The 20,468-nt window shown below is 40.7% G+C and overlaps 1 protein-coding gene and 1 long non-coding RNA gene across 3 annotated transcripts; one reads left to right on the plus strand and one right to left on the minus strand.

The window, feature by feature from the left end:
• Positions 1 to 277: 277 nt before the first annotated feature.
• Positions 278 to 9,078, minus strand: LOC103741909. Its single transcript, XR_003851098.1, has 4 exons — positions 8,938 to 9,078; positions 8,599 to 8,765; positions 4,453 to 4,506; positions 278 to 1,211 (listed from the first exon to the last, which is right to left on the minus strand). It is a non-coding gene; the product is annotated as an uncharacterized LOC103741909 (long non-coding RNA).
• Positions 9,079 to 9,204: 126 nt separating this feature from the next.
• Positions 9,205 to 11,525, plus strand: Mid1ip1 (MID1 interacting protein 1). 2 transcript variants are annotated; one of them, XM_008842843.1, is made up of 2 exons: positions 9,205 to 9,531; positions 9,810 to 11,525. In XM_008842843.1, the coding sequence occupies exon 2, from the start codon at positions 10,060 to 10,062 to the stop codon at positions 10,606 to 10,608; it is 549 nt and encodes a 182-aa protein (XP_008841065.1). In that variant the 5' UTR covers positions 9,205 to 9,531; positions 9,810 to 10,059; the 3' UTR covers positions 10,609 to 11,525. The 2 variants fall into 2 exon arrangements, with proteins under 2 accessions (XP_008841065.1, XP_029424199.1); XM_029568339.1 differs by having other exon boundaries at positions 9,274 to 9,337; positions 9,810 to 11,521.
• Positions 11,526 to 20,468: the final 8,943 nt, after the last annotated feature.

Raw genomic sequence — 20,468 nt, forward strand, 5'->3', positions numbered from 1 at the left:
TAGCGATTAGAAATGCATGTGCAAACATCTTAATGTCAATTGCATTAAAAATGAATTTTTCTGTATGAAACTCTGTATTTTAATAATGAAATGGAGATTTTTTCAAAGGTTATAACCTCATTTAATTTTATGTCTTAGAGGGTTTATACTGAGTACAATATTGTATAACTGTAATAATTCAGCTGTAAACCTAAAAATTTACAGCCAATTTTGAAAGAGATGCATCTTAGCAAAGGAAAATATTATTGAACATGTCAATGCTGTTGTAATGAAATGCTTCTTCTAAGTATGTGGTTGTTAAATAAATAATTTTTTTAAAAATTGTGGAAGTTTGTGCCATTCCCAAGAAACAGTTTGGTGCTCAAATCTTGGAAATGGCCTATACACTGTTTTTCATTAAAGAAAGTCTCAACTCTGAAAAAAAAAGATTACAGAATTAAAAAGAAATAATAGAGAAAAAAAGAATGCAGAATTATTCCCTTATTTTACAATGTGTGGTCTCTTCTGTTTTGTTCATTTATCATATCATTTTCTATAGCATCTTATAGGTAAACGTAACCTCCTTGAACACCTTGTTTCTTGAGCATGCTATAGAGCATTCCAAAATATGAGGAACTTGAAATTTCAGTGTATTTCCATTAGACACTACTCAGTTTCCATTCCCGGTCCTTAGAGAAAATGAAATAGAAGCGAGAGGAAGGGAGGAAAGGGAAGAAGAGGAAGAGAGGGGAGGGAAGGGGAGACAGCCTGTTTCTGTCTGGAAGATACAACTGGGGGTGGTATTCTAGAAGTAATAAATGCCTTATACCTGAATACACAAAAGAATTTTGACTAAACATGACATTAGGTAGCAATAACCCAAACACTCTTATTTTCCAGCCAGAATAGAATTACACAAATGGTACAAAGAAATGTGAAACACCCAAACCAATTGGTTGAACGTATGAAAGTCATGGTCCCAGCAGTATGTCAAGAACAATATTATAAAAGCAGCTGAACTGGTTGTTATAATGGCAATAAATTTACTTCAACTTGGATATAATGAAGCTGAGCGTGTTGTCTGAAATTAAATGAAAAAAAACTTAGAATTGAAGGAACAAACACTAAGCCTTGGCTTAGAATTTCTTAATATATCACAGAGTCCCAAGAATCTTCAATTTGGACTATTCTGGATTCTGCATCGAAAGCGCTGTGATTTGGATCATCTCCTTCTGGTAAAAGAAAAGACTGAATGTGAACGATGTGCTTTAATATCTGGTCATGCTGTTCTTTTTTTCTTACTTTACAGATTTTCTGCTAAGCAAATCAAGGTTGCTCTTTCTAAAACCCAAGATCTAATTATAATGTGAATCACTTCAATCACTTCAGCAATCCCACTTAGATTTGGAACAGATTTATAATCAGTATTGGAAAGGTATTTGAGTCTGTCTAGTGGAAACCAAAGGATCGTTTCTATGGACACCCTGTAGCCCTAGATAAAATTTACAGCAAATATAGCTGGACAAATTACACCACAAATGAACATTTTATAATTCTAACCCAGGTAATCAATCATTTTCTACCAAATGAAAAACATGTTTCTTTGACATTTTTCCAGGAACAATGTGATAATTATGTCAAAATCAAGGTATCTCTTAATAGTATACCCATAAATTTATCCCAAATTTCTGCTAATTGTGAAATCACTGGAAAATGATTATACACTCCTGTTGGATTTTGGACTGCCCTGGACTAAAACTAACATAAAGTCCATTCTTTGCAGGCTGGTGATGAGATGCTATAAATAAATTTCGTAGTCCTCTGGTCAAGTTTAAGGTATAAATGAAGGCATAGGGAGACACACGACTCCATTAATATAATCTTTTCTACACTTAGGGTTAGAAGTAGAGACCTCTTAGAACAGCCAATATCAGGTTTCTAGATGTTTCCAGTTATCAGCAATCTGTCAGAATAGTAAAGGTGACTATTCATACTTCAACAAGCTGCACAAATGAATACTCTGAAATAAATTTTAAGGGTTTAAAGGAAAAAAAAACATTCCTTTAATATAATTATCTCTAATGATGCAATCTGTCCAACACCAAGTAAAAAAAAAAGCCCCTAGTATCAGATTACCCCCCGCCCCCGTGGTAGTGAGAATTGAACATAGAGCCTCCCACATGCAAGGCACGTTCTCTGCCACCAAGCTGCATGCCTAGTTTGATTTCTTGTACTGCAGTTGACAGGAGCAGAAAATAACAGTGATTTGTCCTAAAGATCAAAGGTTCAGAGAGCTTTACTACTTTTCTACTACCACTTCAGTTCAGTTCGTTCTTACCCTCCAAAGACAGAGCATTCTGAAGCAGATAGCTGGATCCTTTGATTCTCCCTTTGCCTGATTCTCATACCAGAATCTTATATGGATGCAGGTTCGAAAAACCAATTAAGTTTAACAAATATGCAGAAAAGTATTCACTCATATATGTCAGCCAGATACATCTTTACAAACTGAACACACCTATGTGACTGGCACCTAGTACCCTGGTGAAGAAACAAAACATTGCCATACATACTACTTTAAACAAATACTAAAACTTAGAGTTTCTGTAGTTACTGAAGTGGTTCTGAAAAAAAAAAAAAGAATGAACTTGAGAAAAGAGAGTCTTTGTTTCAGAAAACATCAATTTCTGAAAGATACCTGTAAGCTTCAGGTATGCTTCAAAAATATTAAGATCTTGGTGTGTTTATTTTTTAACTGGTACGATTTGGTTTTTGACATTATTGAATGCTACTATTTAGTCACCCATCTTCTAATTTTGTTAATTGCATCATTTTTTTGAGTCTTATGCGTTAAATATTTACATTCTATTTTGCACCCATAGTACTCACACTGATTAATCTTTTTTTAGATTTTATTCATTAATTTAAAGAAATTTATGTGTATGAATATATTGTTGCATGTATGTAAGTGCACCCATGTCGTGCAATTCTCGTAGAAGTGAGAGGAGGGAAGAAGAGGGCGTCACATCCACGGGGACTGGAGTTACAGACAGTTATCAGCTGCTATGTGGGTGTTGGGAAACGAAACCGGGTCCTCTGCAAGAGCAGCCAGTGCTCTTAACCACTGAACCATCTCTCCAGTTCACACTGATTTATCTCATTTTTATTGTGATTTCAACTCACAGAATCAGCGTTTCTTTATTCCTGAGTCCTTCATTTTGATTCTGTTATTGTCATTGTTGTAGTCATAATTATACCATGCATTTTTTTCAAGAAGAAAAGCTCTGAGTTCATGTTTCAGGATGTCTGCATATTGATTTTTACTTGAGTGATATAATGTTCTTTAATGACAGATTCTTTCTTACAGTTCTATCCACAGAATGATTATCTATACTTTGCCAACCTTTGGTTGGCTTCTTTTCCTGCCTGGATATTGAAAACTCTTTTCCTTTTTTCCTGAAGTTGAAAAAGATAACTAGCTTGTTTTTCAACTGCTCTGAATAATTTTACCTAGTATACAGTATATATATGTTAAGCCTGCAGATGAACAACATTTTTCAAGGAATTTTTCCTGTTATTTGTTTTTCGTCTTTTTTTTTTTTTTTAAAGAAAAATTAAGGTTGGAGATTTAGCTCAGTGGTAGAAGATTTGCCTAGGAAGCTCAAGGCCTTGAGCTCAGTCCTCGGCTCTGAAGAAAAAAGACAAAAAGAAAGAGATATAAGTTTACTTTTAACACGTGTATATATGTGCATCTACGTGTGATGTGTGCATGTACCCACAAAGTCTAGAAGAGAACAGTGGATCACCCGGAGCTGAAGTTACAGCAATTGTGAGATCGTGAGGTTGTGTACCTTCCTTCACAGGTGCTGGGAATCAAGTTCAGGTCTTCTACAAGAATACTGAGCATTCTTAACCATGGAGCCACCTCACCAGATCCACATTGTTTATCTATTTCACTTGCTGGGTGGGGGACCTCAATTATCCTTATATTGTGCTGTCTTTCTCTTCTTTAATCAACATGTACCTTTCCCCTTAACACTGTTTATTCTTGTGTTTTTCTGAAATCTTTTGTGTCTTTTATAGTTTTCTGTACCCTTTACCATAATTAAGTTTCTGGCATACCTGTTTCATTCTTTATTGTGTATATATTAGCTTTCTAGTAATATTTTGACTTAAATTTTGCTTCCTTTGCTTGGCTATTTCCTTTTCCAAGTCTTCCTTAAATTCTATTATTTTTCCTATTCTTATCAGCCTCATATAGCTAGAAGTTCTTGTAGGTCACATTTTTGTCCAGATTTATATAATCTGTTTACTATGTTTTTTTCTTATTAGTTTTGCTCATAATTATGTGATTAGCCTACAAGTTCTATTTAGACAATCTAATAAAATGTAGGTAAATTTTCCTTGCCTCTAATGTCTAGGTTTACTTTCATTATTAGGGTTTGAAAAATAAGTTATTCATAAAAGACTTACCAATGTCACATTGGAACAGGTCCATTGGATAATGTATTTATGATAGAGTAGCCTCTACAAAATAGAATATATATTAGGGCTTGAACATATGACGTTGATATACATCTTTTCTCCTTATGTTAACTTTATATTATAGTTTTTTTAAGCTCTGATTTCAGAAACCTAGTAATAATAAAATTTAAAAGTTCCTGTTTGGTTAGAAACCTATATAAGAAGTTTTGCCTTTTAATTGTTCTCAAATTTAATGCATCATTGTCCATATAGAGTTCTCAACGAAATAGAATTACTGAAAATGTAACAAAAGTTATTCTTTAGAATTACCAACTTTCCCTGAACTCAGAATATTATGGAGATATTTCTGGTTTTGTATATCATGTGACAGTGGTTACTCTATAATGACAAAAATGCCCTCCTTAACTCTACAAGAAGAAAGCTAGCCATTAACTTGACAGTTCCATAAAGCACTTAGCAAGGTCTCTCATAATAGTCTGCTGTTTGAATGATGGTACAATTAATATAATTCAGAGCTGGATGCAAAAACATATGCCAAAAGGTGTCAGTTAATGAAATGATACCAAGCTGAAGGAGCTCTCCAGATGTTCAATAGCACTTTACCCTTGTGGAGTGCTTCCTTGTACCCATTATCAATAGCTTGCATGAATATACAGATTAGTTATCAGATGTGTGTTTAATAGCCAAGTGTGTTAGAGCACAGAATCAGAATCTAATCTACTATAACAGCCTGGAATAATGATCCAAAATCTGGTTAGCTAAAAGTAATAGAGAGTTCTGTATTTTGGTCCACAAAGATCTCCATTGCTCAGGAATAAGATACAGAAAATTTTGTTATAACAGCATATGGATGTAGCTTTTTAAAATGAGTCCATTAAACATTAGGCAGCATTATGAGAAGTGGGTATTTCCTGGGTAATAACTGCCATTGGATCTGGCACTAGAACACTGGGTCAAGGCCCAGTTCTACTTTGGTCATTAAACTCCTTCATCTTTACTTTCTTCTCTGGGTTGTTGTGAAGCTAAAATAAGTTACCATATCTAAGTTTTCAGCACTTTTGCTCAATAAATACGGCCTAGAAAAGTCACCATTTGCAATAAAATAGGTGGTTGTGCCACTCCATTTTGTCCCAGGAAAGAAGTTACTTGGAATGATTTCCAAAACCTGTAAATGAACTGAAACTATTTTCAAAGACTGTGACCAAGATGAGTGAGCAACTCAACTGAAAACATGAAGAATTGCTACATGAACCAAAGGAAAATTTCTCGCAGAACAGAAGCTTCGAGGGAACCATACCTACCTGCAAACACTGACCATGTCTTTCATTGTTTTCTGGAGAGGTCCAAGAACTGATACCAGGGAAGGAAGCATGAAAATGTAGGCCAGGGTGACCACTTGCTGGGGATGATGTGAGCAATTTCAGTAGGAGCAGGTGATTGGACTACATGGCCTTTAACGCGACAATGTGATTGTCATAGTTCCTTGACAGTTTTCATGAAATTATTCCCTGTGTGTTCTGTATCAATACAACTAACTCCACTCTCTTGGCTTGGGATGGAGTCTAACCTTAAAATGCCACTTTCTCTCCAGCTCCTAGCCCGACCTCTCATTTCTCCACTCTGCTTTCTCCCACCAGTTTACTCTTGCTCACTACTTTGTTTAGTAATTTCCAGTCACCTTTAAAATATCTTTTCCTAAACTAGCCAAAAGACACAACAGATGGGGTAATTTGTGAATTGTGGGGTCAGGAGGAGCAGGATAAGCCAGCCAAGCACCATTTCTTGGTTTCAGAAGAAGGTGAAGAAAGAATAAGATCCAACATTTATGAGCTCCTGTGTTGGAGCTGTGTAAAAATAAGTAAAGTAGGTGAAGAACCTCAGACCAGTCTTCTAACAGGATTTTGGCATATTGGTAGAAAAGTAGAGACCTTGCCTTAAGCCAGTACTCAAAAGTTAATTTGCTCGCGGATGATTATTCTTATTTTCTTTAGGTAAAATGAGTCCTGGACAGGTTGCTCTGCGCCTTCATCTGGTTCCAGATAAGAAGGGACGGCGCCTGGAGTAACCAGAGAAGCTCCCTACCTCCTACAGGGCCTGGCCTAGCTCCTAAGATACCCCCAGGAATCGTTTTTTAAAATTTTTTTACAATCATGCAGAGTGGAAAACTGGCTACAGGCCGGTAGTCAGGGACGCCAGCTTCCAGCTCGGCCCGGCTGGGGTGAAAGAGGACACTGGGTGTGGGGGGGAGGGGTCTGTGGTTTCTGACTGGCTAGAACCAAAGGCTAATTTGCATAACACTCTCTGAGGGCTTCCGATTGGTCCAAGCACGAGGGGTGGCGGTGGGGTGATTCCTAGGGCCCCAGAGCTCTGGCCTGAGGACCTTTCCGTTCCGGAGTTACCCCGTGGGTGTGAGTTATTGTGTGGGTCTGATGGGAGAGGGGAGCTGGGAGACCCGGTTTGGGAAGTTTTGCAGGCAGGTGCAAGACCATCCTCTGACAGAGTTTAAGAAATGTCTAAGAATAACAGACAGCCAGGAGTCAAGAAACTGAGAGATCCAGACCTGACAGAAGGAAGGAAATTTATCGCGAGGAATGGGGCCCAAAGGGAGGGAGCTAGGGGCTTTTTCCAAGTTCGGCATTTTTTCACAGTGGGATCCTTTTTCAGATCCTTTGGATTTCCGTTTTCTGTGTGCTCTTAATCACACAGTTGGTACTGAGTAGAAGAGAAATGAAAGCAGGATTCCAGCGTTTGATTACTCAAAGCAATGTCTAGTTTTCATCTGGGTTCCCACATACTTGAAATAGCAAGAGGGTCTGGGATGGGGGACAAATTATGTTAAGTGTTAGGAGAAAGTCAAGTACTGGAAACTAGGTTATCTGTTTTTTCCAGAGTTTTCCTCTTTCAAACTCATCAGGCATAATGTTTAAAACAAGCCTGGAGTGTTTTATGCTCCTGCTGCCTAAGAACAGGGGATTTGGGTTGGACGCTCTATGGCTCACCATAGCTCCTTCGGGCTGTTTTTAAGACTTCTGACTCCACACATAAAATACCTCTACACTATGATGAGGTCCTGAACTAAGAACAATTAATCTTCATTATTTACATAATGAGAGTTTTACCTCCTTTAAACTTAACCAAAATCATTGCCACAACCCATGAAGAAACTTCATTTTATTACTAAGGAATCAGGCTGGAAAAGTTTCTCATACGGGAGATACTCCATTTTGCTGAGAAGAAAACTGAAGGTGGAAAAGTTTACAAGATTTTCTGTGTACAAAAAGAGATTATTTTAATATTCCAAATGTGAGCAATGCTTTTTTTTTTCTCCTGTACAGTCTTCTTTCCTCTGATCTCTTTAGCTAAGCTGGGCAGATAACATTCCTGTTGTAAAGAAAGTAACTTAGGAGGCCTGGGCGGATGGATGAGAAGTTCAGGTACACAGCTGGAGTTCCAATCCAGTATGACTGGAGGGGACCTTGTCTCAAAGCCAAGCCAAACCAAACCAAACCAACAAACAAAAAGAAAGTATGGATTACAATGTAGAACTACTAGGTTGGAGGGAGGACCCCCCCCCCAAGACTGGATTCCACTGCCATTGGTGACTTTTCTGTTCTTAGTTCTTGTTGCACAAATTCAGCTGTTTCTTCAAAATACAATTAGGAAGAAAAATGGTTTGCAGTAGAAAAATATTTAAATATAAGTGGTTTAAATACAGGTCCTTTTAAAAAGAGAGAGAAATTTCTACATATGTGTTTCTCCTTGTTTAGGGCACTTTTTGTTTTGCAGGGAAATACTATACTAGTACCTCCTCCAAAGATTTTAGAGGAAAGAAATTTAAAATTAGTAGCTTGAGTCATAATTATCTGTAGGAATGTCAGAGTTCTCTGGTGGATGAGGAATATGGCAAAGGAAGTGAGATGTGGTACATAGCTCAGGAATATGGCAAAGGAAGTGAGATGTGGTACATAGCTCAGGAATATGGCAAAGGAAGTGAGATGTGGTACATAGCTCAGGCCCTATTTGGTTAAGAACTATCTTTTGAAAGGAGCACTTGACAACACCAGGAAATTATTGGATACATCCCCACTTTTCTGTTAAATGATGACACCCAACACCTGGCTTAACTTCTGTCACCTTCTACAATCTTTCCATAGCCAAAAAGGCCACAAGGCTCAGTTGCACTCTCCATCACCGTGCTCCGATCTCTTCCGGGTCGGGGTGGTGGGGGGTGAGTAGAGGAGCACTGGTGCAGATCTGATGGCAGGGTCCTCTTCACACCCGGCAGCAGTATAGGAAAGGCCCTGCCAGGAGGGAAGTAAAAGCCTCTGCGATCCCATTCTCCAGCAGCTGACCCAGCCTGGGCCCCGCCAGAGCACCTCGCGTCCACGTGCATCCCGCATGTCCAGCCAACCCCCGCCCCCCCTTACGTAAGAGTCCCTGTATGGAATCAGGGCAGCTGTGGGTCCTTCTTACCCGACATCTAATAATAAACCGAAGCTTTAGTTTCCCGGCTGTGGCCACTCTAGATTTCGAGTTGAGGGGTTCTTTTGCAACCCGGACACACATGCATTCCGGTCATCCCACCCAGCCTGTGCTTGCCAGGCCCGCCCTCTAGTTTGGACTACGGCTCCTTCTCCGGCTCCAGGCCTGGCCCTCCCCCAGTCAGCTTGCCACGGGTTGGTGCAGGGGCGCGGCCGCTCTGTCCCTCCTAGCCCTGCCTTGCCTTGCCCTGCCCGGTCGACCAGCCTTAGTCCTGGTATCAGGCGAGAGGCGGAGCCGCCCGGCGCGCCCCGCCCCCGCGGTAGAAAGGGCTGGGCGAGTGTTACTCCCGGTCAGGGCTGGGTGGGACCTTTTATCTGTGCTGCTGGAGGAGGTAGGAGGAGGAGACACCGGGGGTGGTCCTGGGCGCCTGCGACACCTTTCCTGGACTATAAATTGAGCACCTGGGATGGGCTGGGGGCTGAAGCCACCCTCAGGCACAGTCCGGTCACAGACCGCAGCAGCGCCCTTGGGCAGCAGCAGCTCGCAGAGAAAACACTGAGAAGCAGGGATCCTGTAGTACAAGAGGTGGGTGTCCCCGCCCTTTGGCTGCCAGGCTAGCATGGTTGCCTTCGCTCAGGCTTTCGAAGGGAGAAGTGGGGGAATCTGGGTGGGAGACATCCCTTCTTTTCTCCAAGGCCCTCTGCTAGCACTAGAGTAGGTGAGGCCGCCTGGTCCCGGGGAGCCACCCTCGCGCTGTCTCCGGCCAGTAGTAGTCAGGACCCGAGCAACGACCGCGGATAGAGGTGCCAGGCACCCTAATCGGGTGAATAATATGTATTTTCTCGTCCCCGTCTCCCAACCAGGCCAAGGCTAGACCCACCAACTACGCACCGCCATCGCGAGCCAAACCGAGGAACAGCCGCGCATCTCGGAGGGTTGGGCTGCGACACCAGCGTTAGCAAGGGCGGAGGAGGAGCTGGGAATCCCGCCTCACCGGCTACAACCAGTGCCCAGCGTGGGCCTCGGAGAGCTTGCGAAAGCGGGCACCCCCTCGCCCCGGCCGTCTATCTCCGTGCCCCAGCATTCCTGCGCTTCCGCGTCCACTTGGCCACCATGATGCAAATCTGCGATACCTATAACCAGAAGCACTCGCTATTTAACGCCATGAATCGCTTCATCGGCGCCGTGAACAACATGGACCAAACGGTGATGGTGCCCAGCCTGCTGCGAGACGTGCCCCTGGCTGAGCCGGAGCTAGACAACGAGGTCGGCGTGGAGGTAGGCGGCAGAGGCAGCTGCCTGGAGGAGCGCACCACCCCGGCCCCCAGTCCCGGCAGCGCCAATGGCAGCTTTTTCGCGCCCTCCCGGGACATGTACAGCCACTACGTGCTGCTCAAGTCCATCCGTAACGACATCGAGTGGGGAGTCCTGCACCAGCCACCTCCGCCGGCAGGGAGCGAGGAGAACACCTGGAAGTCCAAGGACATCCTAGTGGACCTGAGCCACTTGGAGAGTGCGGATGCGGGCGAGGAAGATCTGGAGCAGCAATTCCACTACCACCTGCGCGGGCTGCACACCGTGCTCTCCAAACTTACCCGCAAAGCCAACATCCTCACCAACAGATACAAGCAGGAGATCGGCTTCAGTAATTGGGGCCACTGAGGCGGGGCTCCTCCCGTCGCCAGCACCCTCTCGGGCCGGTTCTCTCACCCCTCTTTCTTTCCTCAAAGCTATTTTCTTCCTGGTTGTGGGGCGCGAAGGGCACACTGTAAAGTTGGGTTGTGTACGTTGGGGGTTGTGTGGAGGAGAGGGCCTCACCGTGAGAGCAGAGGAAAGCAGTCGCCAGAGAAGGGGGTTCAAGGACCCCCGGAGGGGGCCTGCTCTGAATTGGTGGGAATGGGATTGGGCTGATGTCCCTCGATCAGCCTGTGCCTTTCCTGGGGTTTCTTTTCTCTTCTTTCTGGAAGAAAAGGGCCTAAGAAGGGGCCACGCCAGGGCACAGTGCTGGGTTGCCACACTTGAGAGGGCAGCCTCTAGCCCGGTGCGGGGGGGAAGGCGGGGCGCAGCCTCCTGCCTGCCCTGCCTTGAGCTGCAAGAGGAGGCCCTGGCGTTGCTAGGATTGCGTCAGTTTTCCTGTTTGCACTATTTCTTTTTGTAACAGTGACCCTGTCTTAAGTATTTCAAATATCTTTGCTCTGAAACTTAGGCGATTCCATTGTGATAAGCGCACAAACAGCACTGTTGGTAACCGGTACTACTTTATTAATGATTTTCTGTTACACTGTACAGTAGTCCTGTGGCACCCCATCCCTTTCACGCCACCCTTCCCCCACCCCAGTGTGTGTAAATTGGCAGTGCGCCGGCCCGGATGAAGCTTGCCACTTGGCCAGCGAAAATATTAACGTTATTAAGAGAAAGTGGATTTATCTAAAGTGGAACCGACTGACATTCTATCGGTGTGGTATATAGAATCATGAAGGGTTCCACGGTTGCTATGTCTTAAATTTATTTAAAACTTTTTTTTTAAATCCAGATGTAGACTATATTCTAAAAAATAAAAAAGCGATGTGTTAACTAAATCGGACAAATGTTTTCTTTGATCCAACAGTAAGTGGCCAAATCATCAAAAATAAATTTCAAATAAATAAATAAAAAATAAATTTCATTTGTTTAGCCAAACTTAACTTTTAATTTCTATTTCCCGGTAGTGGATAGTCACCTCTGCAAATATTTTGATTTTGTTTGAGAAGTAGATACCTGCAAGATTTGCTCCCAAGCTTTATTTCTAATTTAGGTCCAAGACGGGACCAAGCATCTCCATGAAAAGTTAAAAAATATTCAGAGTTTTCCTGAAGGTCCGTGTACTGTATCCTTAAATACCAATTTCATTTGCTTATTCGAGTGTTTAGGATTTTGAATCTTAAGAACTCCAAGCACAAGTGAAATTTCAGCCTTTAGGATAGTCTCATTGAGAAATGAAAATTTAACAACAATCCCAGCTAATAAAATGCATACACCTTACAGGCCTTTATTCACAAGTCTTTTATGTTAATCAGAGGCAATATTTAAGTAGATCATACCATATAAGCAATGCCCTTTATCATAGATCCCAGCAAAGTGCTAAGTTCCATTGAGCAACGTCTGTGACCCACTCTGCACTTGAAGGCTGCAGATCTGATCTAGGATACCCTAAGATCCATGGGAAAGCTTTTTAGATACCATTGTGATGGCTACACGGGGATGGTGGGTCAGGTGAAACACAGTAGTCTGCATTTTCTTAATTTAATGTGTTGGGGGATAAATATCACATCCACTTATGTTTTCACTCTAAAAGTCATGAGGCATTCTTTAAATTCATAGGACTTGAATATAAAATGTATGATTTTACAGATTTTCTTGAAAGAAACGTGTGTGTGTGTGTGTGTGCATTGCAGGCAGGGGTAGCTCAAGTTTATTATCAGATTTTTGCAGCAGTAAAAAAAAAAATGGGGAAGTCTTTAGATGGGGGTGCCTGCTAGTTGCCAGAGAAAGTTAATCGTTAATATGTGAAGATAAGCTAGCAAGCACCAAAAGTCAGGTATAGCAGCTCTTGTTTTCTGTTCCCTTTAAAACATCCGAACTACAAATGACAAATTCAAAGAATAACTACAGAAGCAGTGTGATAGAAAGAAAATTGTGTGTACAAATCTCTTTAGTTCTTGTGTATTGTGAGCATTTAACTCTCCTAGTCTGTTAACCACATTTAAAATCAAGCATAATAATTAAATACTTCACGGAATCACAGTGGGAATTATGAGATGATAAACCAAATCCACAACACTGAAGATTCTTTAAGTGCTGAAGAAGTTCTTTGCATGTTTCTCTTACTCTAAATATTAGTTCATGTCTCCTTTTTCTCCATTTTTGGACAGTCAATATGTCTACTTGAAAGAGAAGCATTATTTCAGTTACATATTTAAAGCTATAATTCAACCATGTCCCCAAAGTCAAGGGAGAACCCAAATTAAAACCAAGAAGTCACACTCTGAGCAAGTGACGGCAAGAAACATGAGATGTTAAGTGCAAGCTGTATTCAGAAAATTCTGTCAGAATATAGAATATAGAAAATTGTATGTAACTGGCAATGTGCAAACTTTGTTTTTGAACCATTTTCATGCATATATCAATAAATACACACACACACACACACATATATATATATATATATATATAGAGAGAGAGAGAGAGAGAGAGACTAGTGATTCACACCTAAGAATAATGAAATTTGTTGCTAAAGAGCATTGGATTTTTCAAAGAACTGATGAACTTTTCCAGGTCCAGTAAATGCTATTCCACTAATACTGTTATTCAAGATCAGTTTTGAGGTAAAACCAGGATCTCACCAAAACTGTCCCATAATGCCCATCTCTGAGACAGTTTATGAAGGAAGGGAAGGCAGAAATAGATGAACTGGGCAGGAGGGAACAGCTCCCATTCATACTGATTATCCTCTAGATATTTGGATTTGATAACAGTTTCCTACAGTAAGATCTCGGAGCTCTACTTTTGAGAATGATTGGCTTTGCTCACCAAAACAGCTTTTTTTTTTTTGCTTTGTTCACACAGAGATCTTTTACATTTTGCATTTATATGTTCTTTAGGAGTCTGCCTTGCTTATTTTTCTCTGAACCTGGACCCAATGTGTTAGAGAGCAGCTGGGATCAGTCTCTGATCAATTTGGAAATGTCTGCAGGTGACAGCTTTTAAAAATTGAAAGCTATTGTCATTTGCAAATGTCTCATCATTTCTCCTTGTTTTAGGTTTGTAACAGAATTCACTTACAGAATAGTGTTTCCCTCCTTTCCTTCCTCTCTTCCTCCCTTCCTTCTTCACTGTCTCTGTCTTATTTAATATCCCCAGCGTTTCTAAGGTGTTTATACATAGTTCCAGTTAATTTAGGGTTCAATTCTTCTACCACGTACCTTTTAAAACACATTTACACTTTTATAGGGAAACTGGTCATTTTTTTCCAACCATTAGATTCTTGTGTGATTAATTTTAAAGGAGTTTTAACTAAAGAAATGACAGAAAGAATGCTTTCTTTACAATTTAAGAGGTGAAGGGTTTTTTGTTGTTGTTGTTCTTGTTGTTGTTCTCAACTAATAAAACTGTGACGTCCTGGACTGATCTTTTAAACTTGAATACTAGATTTTTTTTTAAGTTTGAAAGTTTAACTTCTGATCAAGGATAAATTGTTTTAATTATCAAGATAGGCTGAAATTTTTTTTTAATATCAAATCCATTTTTATAAAACTCAAGGAAATGTAAATGTTGTTATTAATTTACTTGACTTGGCTTCTAGTTCATCTGAACTGAAGTAGAACTTTCAGATAGCGGTAGACATCATGATGGTGTACTACCAACAACTGCTTTTTTAACTGGAAGCCAATACCATCCTTTGCCTCATACAACCATTGCTGTTGCCCTGTGTCCAATGCTATACATGGCCTTCACACTCTCCCTTGCCACTGTTCATTGAGCAAGGGATCCTCAGAGCTGACAGAATGATCAGAGCTTGTAACTCTACTTGTAGATGCCTCCCCAAGTTCTTGGACTACCAGGGTTGTCTGTTGAAATGTCCCTGAGCCCCTTGCATGAATTTCATAGGCACCTGGCTACTGGATTTTTCCTCCCAGTAGTGGTTGGGCTATAGGTATTTACTCCCCAGCTCTGAGACTTGGTGGGGAGATGTTGGACAGGGCTTGGCTATGCATACCTGGCTTCCTATAGCTTTCTCTAACAAGGTCCTTTTCCTTGCAAGGTGGAATTTAAATAGGAAGATAAAGATGTGGAGTGCAAATGAGGGGCCCATTTGTTCTGTCCTGCTTCCCTGGCTTTCATGGTGAACAAAATTATGAAAGCAGCAGAAAGGAAATAGATAAAAGCAGCTGAAGTTTTAAGACTTCGTCATTGTCAACAAATGAAGAGTCTGCAACTTTTCTCCCTATTTTTCACATTATTCAGGAGTCTTCTTGCTCCATTGAAGGAGGATGTTTAAGAAAATAACAGATGAGGAAAAAGAAAGCCACCTCTGTACACAAAACTTCCCTACCTGGCTGCTAGTCGGTGCCTCAGTGCTGGTAAACAGAGCAAAGGCAATTCCTTAAGACACCAACAGATACATCTTCCACAAAACAGAAAATTCTACTCCTCCAGTGATTCCTATATCCTTTTATATTTAGTTAGCTGTTTTCAATTTAGTGTCAAAGGTCTCAATCAAGTTAAAGCAGAAAACAAATGTTGTCTGTCTAAATGAAGTCCTCCTCTAAAGCCACGGCTGTCTTCCTCTTTTGGCAATCTCTATTTTTAAGAATATTTTTGTATCGTCTCATGGGTTTTTTCCCTTGCATTTTATTACTTCTTTCTATCCTTTTGGAGTCCTTTGTCTAGAAGTTTTAAAAATATACCTACCAGTGTGTCCAACTTGAAATTGGTAAAAATACAGTATAGGAGATCACTTATCACTTACTTCTAAACATCCTAAAATAGATGCTTTCTGATCCTGAATTATCTAGAGATGTTTTCTAACACAGCAGATAAGCAGCACAAATACTAGCAAAACACTGAGGGCATTTTTTAAAAGAAAAACTAGTACTGAGATTTGAACCCAAGGCCTTGCACAAGCTAGGCAAGCATGTTATCATTGTGCCACAATCTCAGACTGTTTTGTGTTTTTTATTTTGAAATAGGCTCTCACTAAGCCTAGACTAGCTTTGAAGTAGCTCTGAAGACCAGGGAGGCTTTGAATTGGGATTCTCCTGCTTCAGCCTTGGGAATAACTAAGATTATAGGCCTGCATCACCAGGCCTAGCACAGCACTTTGTTATTTTGGCTGTTAAATAACCAATGTAGGAGGTGGGGAATTTTCTGGAATATATTTTATTTCTCAATATCAATTTTACTAGTGTTGATACACACACTTTTATCAAGGAGCATTCAGTTAGCAGGGTGAATGGGGACGTGATTCATTTCATATTTTCAAAGGTAAAAACTAACTTTGTAGGTTTTTTCCCCCCTTTTGAATACAAGGATGCTGAGGTAAAGAATGTGGTAGCTTGTGGATGAACTCGACAGGGCCAATTACAACCTGACTACTCTTCTGCCATGTTGAAATACCTGATAGAAATTGCTGTGTCCTTAGATAATGGCCTTAGCTACCCTCCACCCCCCCGCCATTTTCTTAGCTGACATCTAATATTGTCTGGGAATCTAGGAAAGCTAAAAATGAAAGTACTATATTGTTGGCTCTGATCAAGCTATTTAAATGTTTTTCAATTGTTCACATGCAATATTAATTAAAAAAAATGAAACATGCATTGTGAAAGAACACATGTGTTCCAGAGGAGCCAAAGTATGTATAGAATGCAAGGAGTGTAGTTAGTATGGATTAGTCACTCAATAGAAGGTGTAGTATTTCATGGTATCTAATTAGCATTGCAACTTGTAACTCATAGATGCATTAGGAGCATTTTTTTTTTCCTGTTGTGATAAGTAGTTGTTGATAATTCCTTCACAGCTTAAATATTTGGAGGGCAAGTGTCAGGCATTTAGATGGTTAATCCTGATGCTGGGGTCTGGTAAGAATTCTCAGAAACCCGCAGCCCTTTTCCTAATGAGCTTGAGAGCAAAAGAAATGTCAGTTCTCAGATTGGTCCCACGTGGAAAAGGGAGGCACCAACACACGAATACTTAACTTCCTTCTTTTTTCTCTTTTATGTATATAAGCATGTGTACATGTGGGTAGGGGTATGGTGTGTGTGTGTGTGTGTGTGTGTGTGTGTGTAGGCCAGTATCTTCCTCTACTGCTCTACACCATTTGACTTGAGACACCCTGGCTGGCCTGGAACTTGCAATGTAGACCAGGTTGGTCTTGAACGCACAGAGATCTACCTGCCTCTGCCTCCTGAGTGCTGGGATTAAGGGCCTGTGACATCACACCTTGTTGCGGGTTCTTTGGAACAACACCTGGCTACAACACCTGGCTTTCTTATTTTTTGAGACAGTCTCTCACTAAACCTGGGGCTCACTGATTTGAGAAGAGTAGCGGGCCAGCAACCTCCAGGGATCCTCCTATATCTACATCCCAAGCACTAGGATTATAACCACCACCACTGGTTTTTTTTAATGTGATTGCTGGGGATCTGAACTCAGGTCATCATGCTTGGATAGCAGGTACTTTATAAACGGAACCATCTTGGGACTGAACCAGTCCGAAGAATACTTGATTTAGTCTTTCTAAATTTACTAGAAGTCATCCCACCATCCTTGAGTTTGCTGATGTAAATAAATGGAGTGATGGAAAAAGGCAAAAAGTGTTCCAGGACACTTGTACTCACTGGAAATTTGAGGGAAATCATTGGATTCTAATAGCAGCCTTTTTCTCTCAAGAGAAAAGAAGCAAATGTTAGTATGAAACATATGAAATTTTTATTTTTCTTGGTCCCAAATGGTGAAATAATCTGATTTCAGCCATTAGGGTTCCCCTCTTATGGGTGTGCTGTACTTGTTTTTCCATCACCTCATGAAACTACTGTTTGCCAAGTCAAGGTTGGTCAAATATTGAGGTGCAAAGGCTGGGGCAGAAAAGAATACCAAGGAATGGGATTATATGAAGGACACAAGTAGAATGGGAAAAATAGGAGAAAGAAGTGCCAGAGAGTGACAAATCATATTCTCTAAAGTTGTCTATGAAGTTATTTCTGGCCCTACATCCTCCTCCACAATCTTTCCATGTTTTGTCAAGAGGTAGAACCTCTGTCTCCACCCTTTGAATGTAGGTAGGGCATTGTTACTGCCTTAACTAAATGTCACTGTCACTCCCAGGGTCAGGATGTAGATCGTCCTTCATCTTCTTGCGTGACACACATGGTTCCCCCTTGGGGTGCTTGCAGCACAGCTGTCATGCTCAAAGGAAGGCCAGGCTACATGGAAAAACTACACATAGGTGTTCTTGACGACATCATCACTGATGTTCCAAGCCAGTCAACAGTATCAATCTCCAGACACATGATCAAGCCACCAAAGATGATTCCAGCCACCCCACACCCTGCCTTCAAGCCTCCCCAGCGAATGCCAAGTGCAGTACAGACAAGCTGTCCTCATTGAGTGTTGCCCAAATTTCGGAGTTGTATGCAAAATATTTTCTTTCTTTCATGCCACTGAGTGGCTTGTTATACAGTAATAGATAACTGGAACAGAAGCCTTTTCCCAAATTTCAGGATATTGATAAACTAAATGAAACAAATTGAAAACTAAAATTGAATTTATGTAGGGCTGGGTGTGGAGGCACATGCTTCTAATCCCAGCACTTGGGAGGCAGAGGCAGGCAGATCTCTGTGAGTTCAAGGCCAGCCTGGTCTACATAGTGAGTTCTAGGACAGCTGGGGCTACAAGGAGACCCTGTCTCAAAAAGACCAAAAAATTTTTTGAATTTATGGAACAGAATCTTTTTCCCACATTTACCTGAGAAATAGCTTAGAAAAAAACCTTGAAACTTTTGGAAATATCACCTGACAGCTAGTATAGAGAGTAGAAATATTAGAAATATGATTAGAGAAGTACTATGCACATTTTACAGTTCTGTGAAATCTAAGTATGGTAGACAGAATGGTATCCCTGCTCCAAAGGGCCTGTACCTAATTCACTGACTAGAACCTTTTGAATGTGTTGCTTTGCATAGTGGCGGGGGGGTGGGGCGGGGGAGAAGTAAGCCAGTAATTAAGGCTGCAGATGGAAGTAAACTGACTAATTACCTGACATTCTGATGGAGGAGTCACCTTGGATTACATGAGTGGGCTCAATGTAATTACAAGGGTCTTTCAAAGATGGAAGTATGAAGTCTAAGAATGAGAATCAGAAAGATGATGCATGAAAGACTCAACAATTTGCCACTACTGGCTGTGAAGTTGGAAGAAGGTACTATGAGCCAAAAAATGCAGGCAGACTCTCTAAACTGGAAAAACAAGGACACAGAGTCTCTCAAGAACTTTCAAAAGGAACCAGCCCTGCCAACATCTTGACTTTAGTCCAGCAAGACCCATTTTGGACTCTGATCTCCAGAACTATAGGATGATAGCTTGTATTGTTTCAAGCATCTAAATGTGTGCAGATCTTGTTCAGAAACAGTAGAAGCTAAAATATTTGGTTTGTACCAAATCTATTTATTGCCTTTGAGCTGGTTAAAACAGGATTACTAGCACAGCAACTTGAAGATGGTTTCTGTTTTGTCTTGTTTTGTGAAGGAAACTTGAGTTTTCTTTTTCAGCTCTCATCTTAGTGACAGGGGACCTATATATGATGCCATTTACTTACCAAGCACCATTGTATTACTTACCAGGCTTGCATTAAATAGAGCAGCCAGTATTTATTAGGTATTTGAGATTAAGATCTGAAATCCATCTTCTCTTTTTTATGGTCCATTTTCACATCTTTCCCTTCAATATTTTGGGGGATAGTGTCCTCAATTTCATTGTTTTTTTAAACTTTTATTATCATATAAGTACATTTAATAAAATACACAGCTATTAAGCATTCAGTTTAAAATTTAATAAGCACGAGGATTCATAGTTAGTGTCTCCAACAAAGTACCAATACCTATATTAACATATCTTATCTTGTAACTTTTTCTGAGCCTTCTATCCACAGGCAATCATTACTCTGGTTTCAAGAATTAACTTAATTAATTAATTTGTGTGTGTGCGTGTGCGTGTGCGTGTGCGTGTGCGTGTGTGTGTGTGTGTGTGTGTGTGTGTGTGTCAGAGGAGAACTGGCAAGAGGCAGTTCTTTCCTTTTAACATGAGTCCCAGCAATGGAACTCAGGTCTTCCAGCCTGGTAAGCATCTTTACCCACTGGGGTTTTTTGCCAGTCCCACCATTCCTTTTTATGTTGAGCAGTGTGCCATCGTATAAATTCCCACGGATTGTTTATCTAGTCTCCTTTTGATTAACACTGAAGCTATTAATTAATTAACCAATTAATTAATTAATTAATTTTAGCATTATGAGTAAAAGGACATTCAGGTTCAATCATTGTTACTTCATAGAAGAAGAGAAACTGTCAAAGCATTTTCCACAGTGATTATAATATTTAACCCTCTCATCAGCAATGAATGAAGGATCCAGTTGTCCAGTCACTTTTGGTTAGAGGAATTCTTACCATTGCTGCCTAAGTCTTAGCTCTCCTTGAATGGTCACAAGGCTTAGTTAATGCTGAGACACAGCATAAAAACTTTCAAATGGAGAGAAAAGTATTGGATGTTGTTTCCACGAACACAGAAAATCATAATGTGAGAAATGGTTGTGGCAAGAGGAAGCAGAGGCAACGGTGGTATTCTGTAGCAAAAAAACCAATCATGACTTTCAGAGTCAAACATACTGGAATTAGCCCAGTTTTGTCAGCTTTTTTTTTTTTTTTTTTTTTTTTTTTTTTGGTTGAATCTGGGGGGCAGCTTTAGCTACCTTTTTTTTTTGGTCATTTTTTTTTT

The sequence above is a fragment of the Nannospalax galili genome, unplaced genomic scaffold (assembly GCF_000622305.1).
Source record: "Nannospalax galili isolate Female #2095 unplaced genomic scaffold, S.galili_v1.0 scaffold270, whole genome shotgun sequence".
NCBI lineage: Eukaryota > Metazoa > Chordata > Mammalia > Rodentia > Spalacidae > Nannospalax > Nannospalax galili.

What these genes read in the sequence shown, in the direction of transcription:
- Mid1ip1 (XM_008842843.1), top strand. Translation starts at nt 10,060, where the DNA reads ATGATGCAAATCTGCGATACCTATAACCAGAAGCACTCGCTATTTAAC.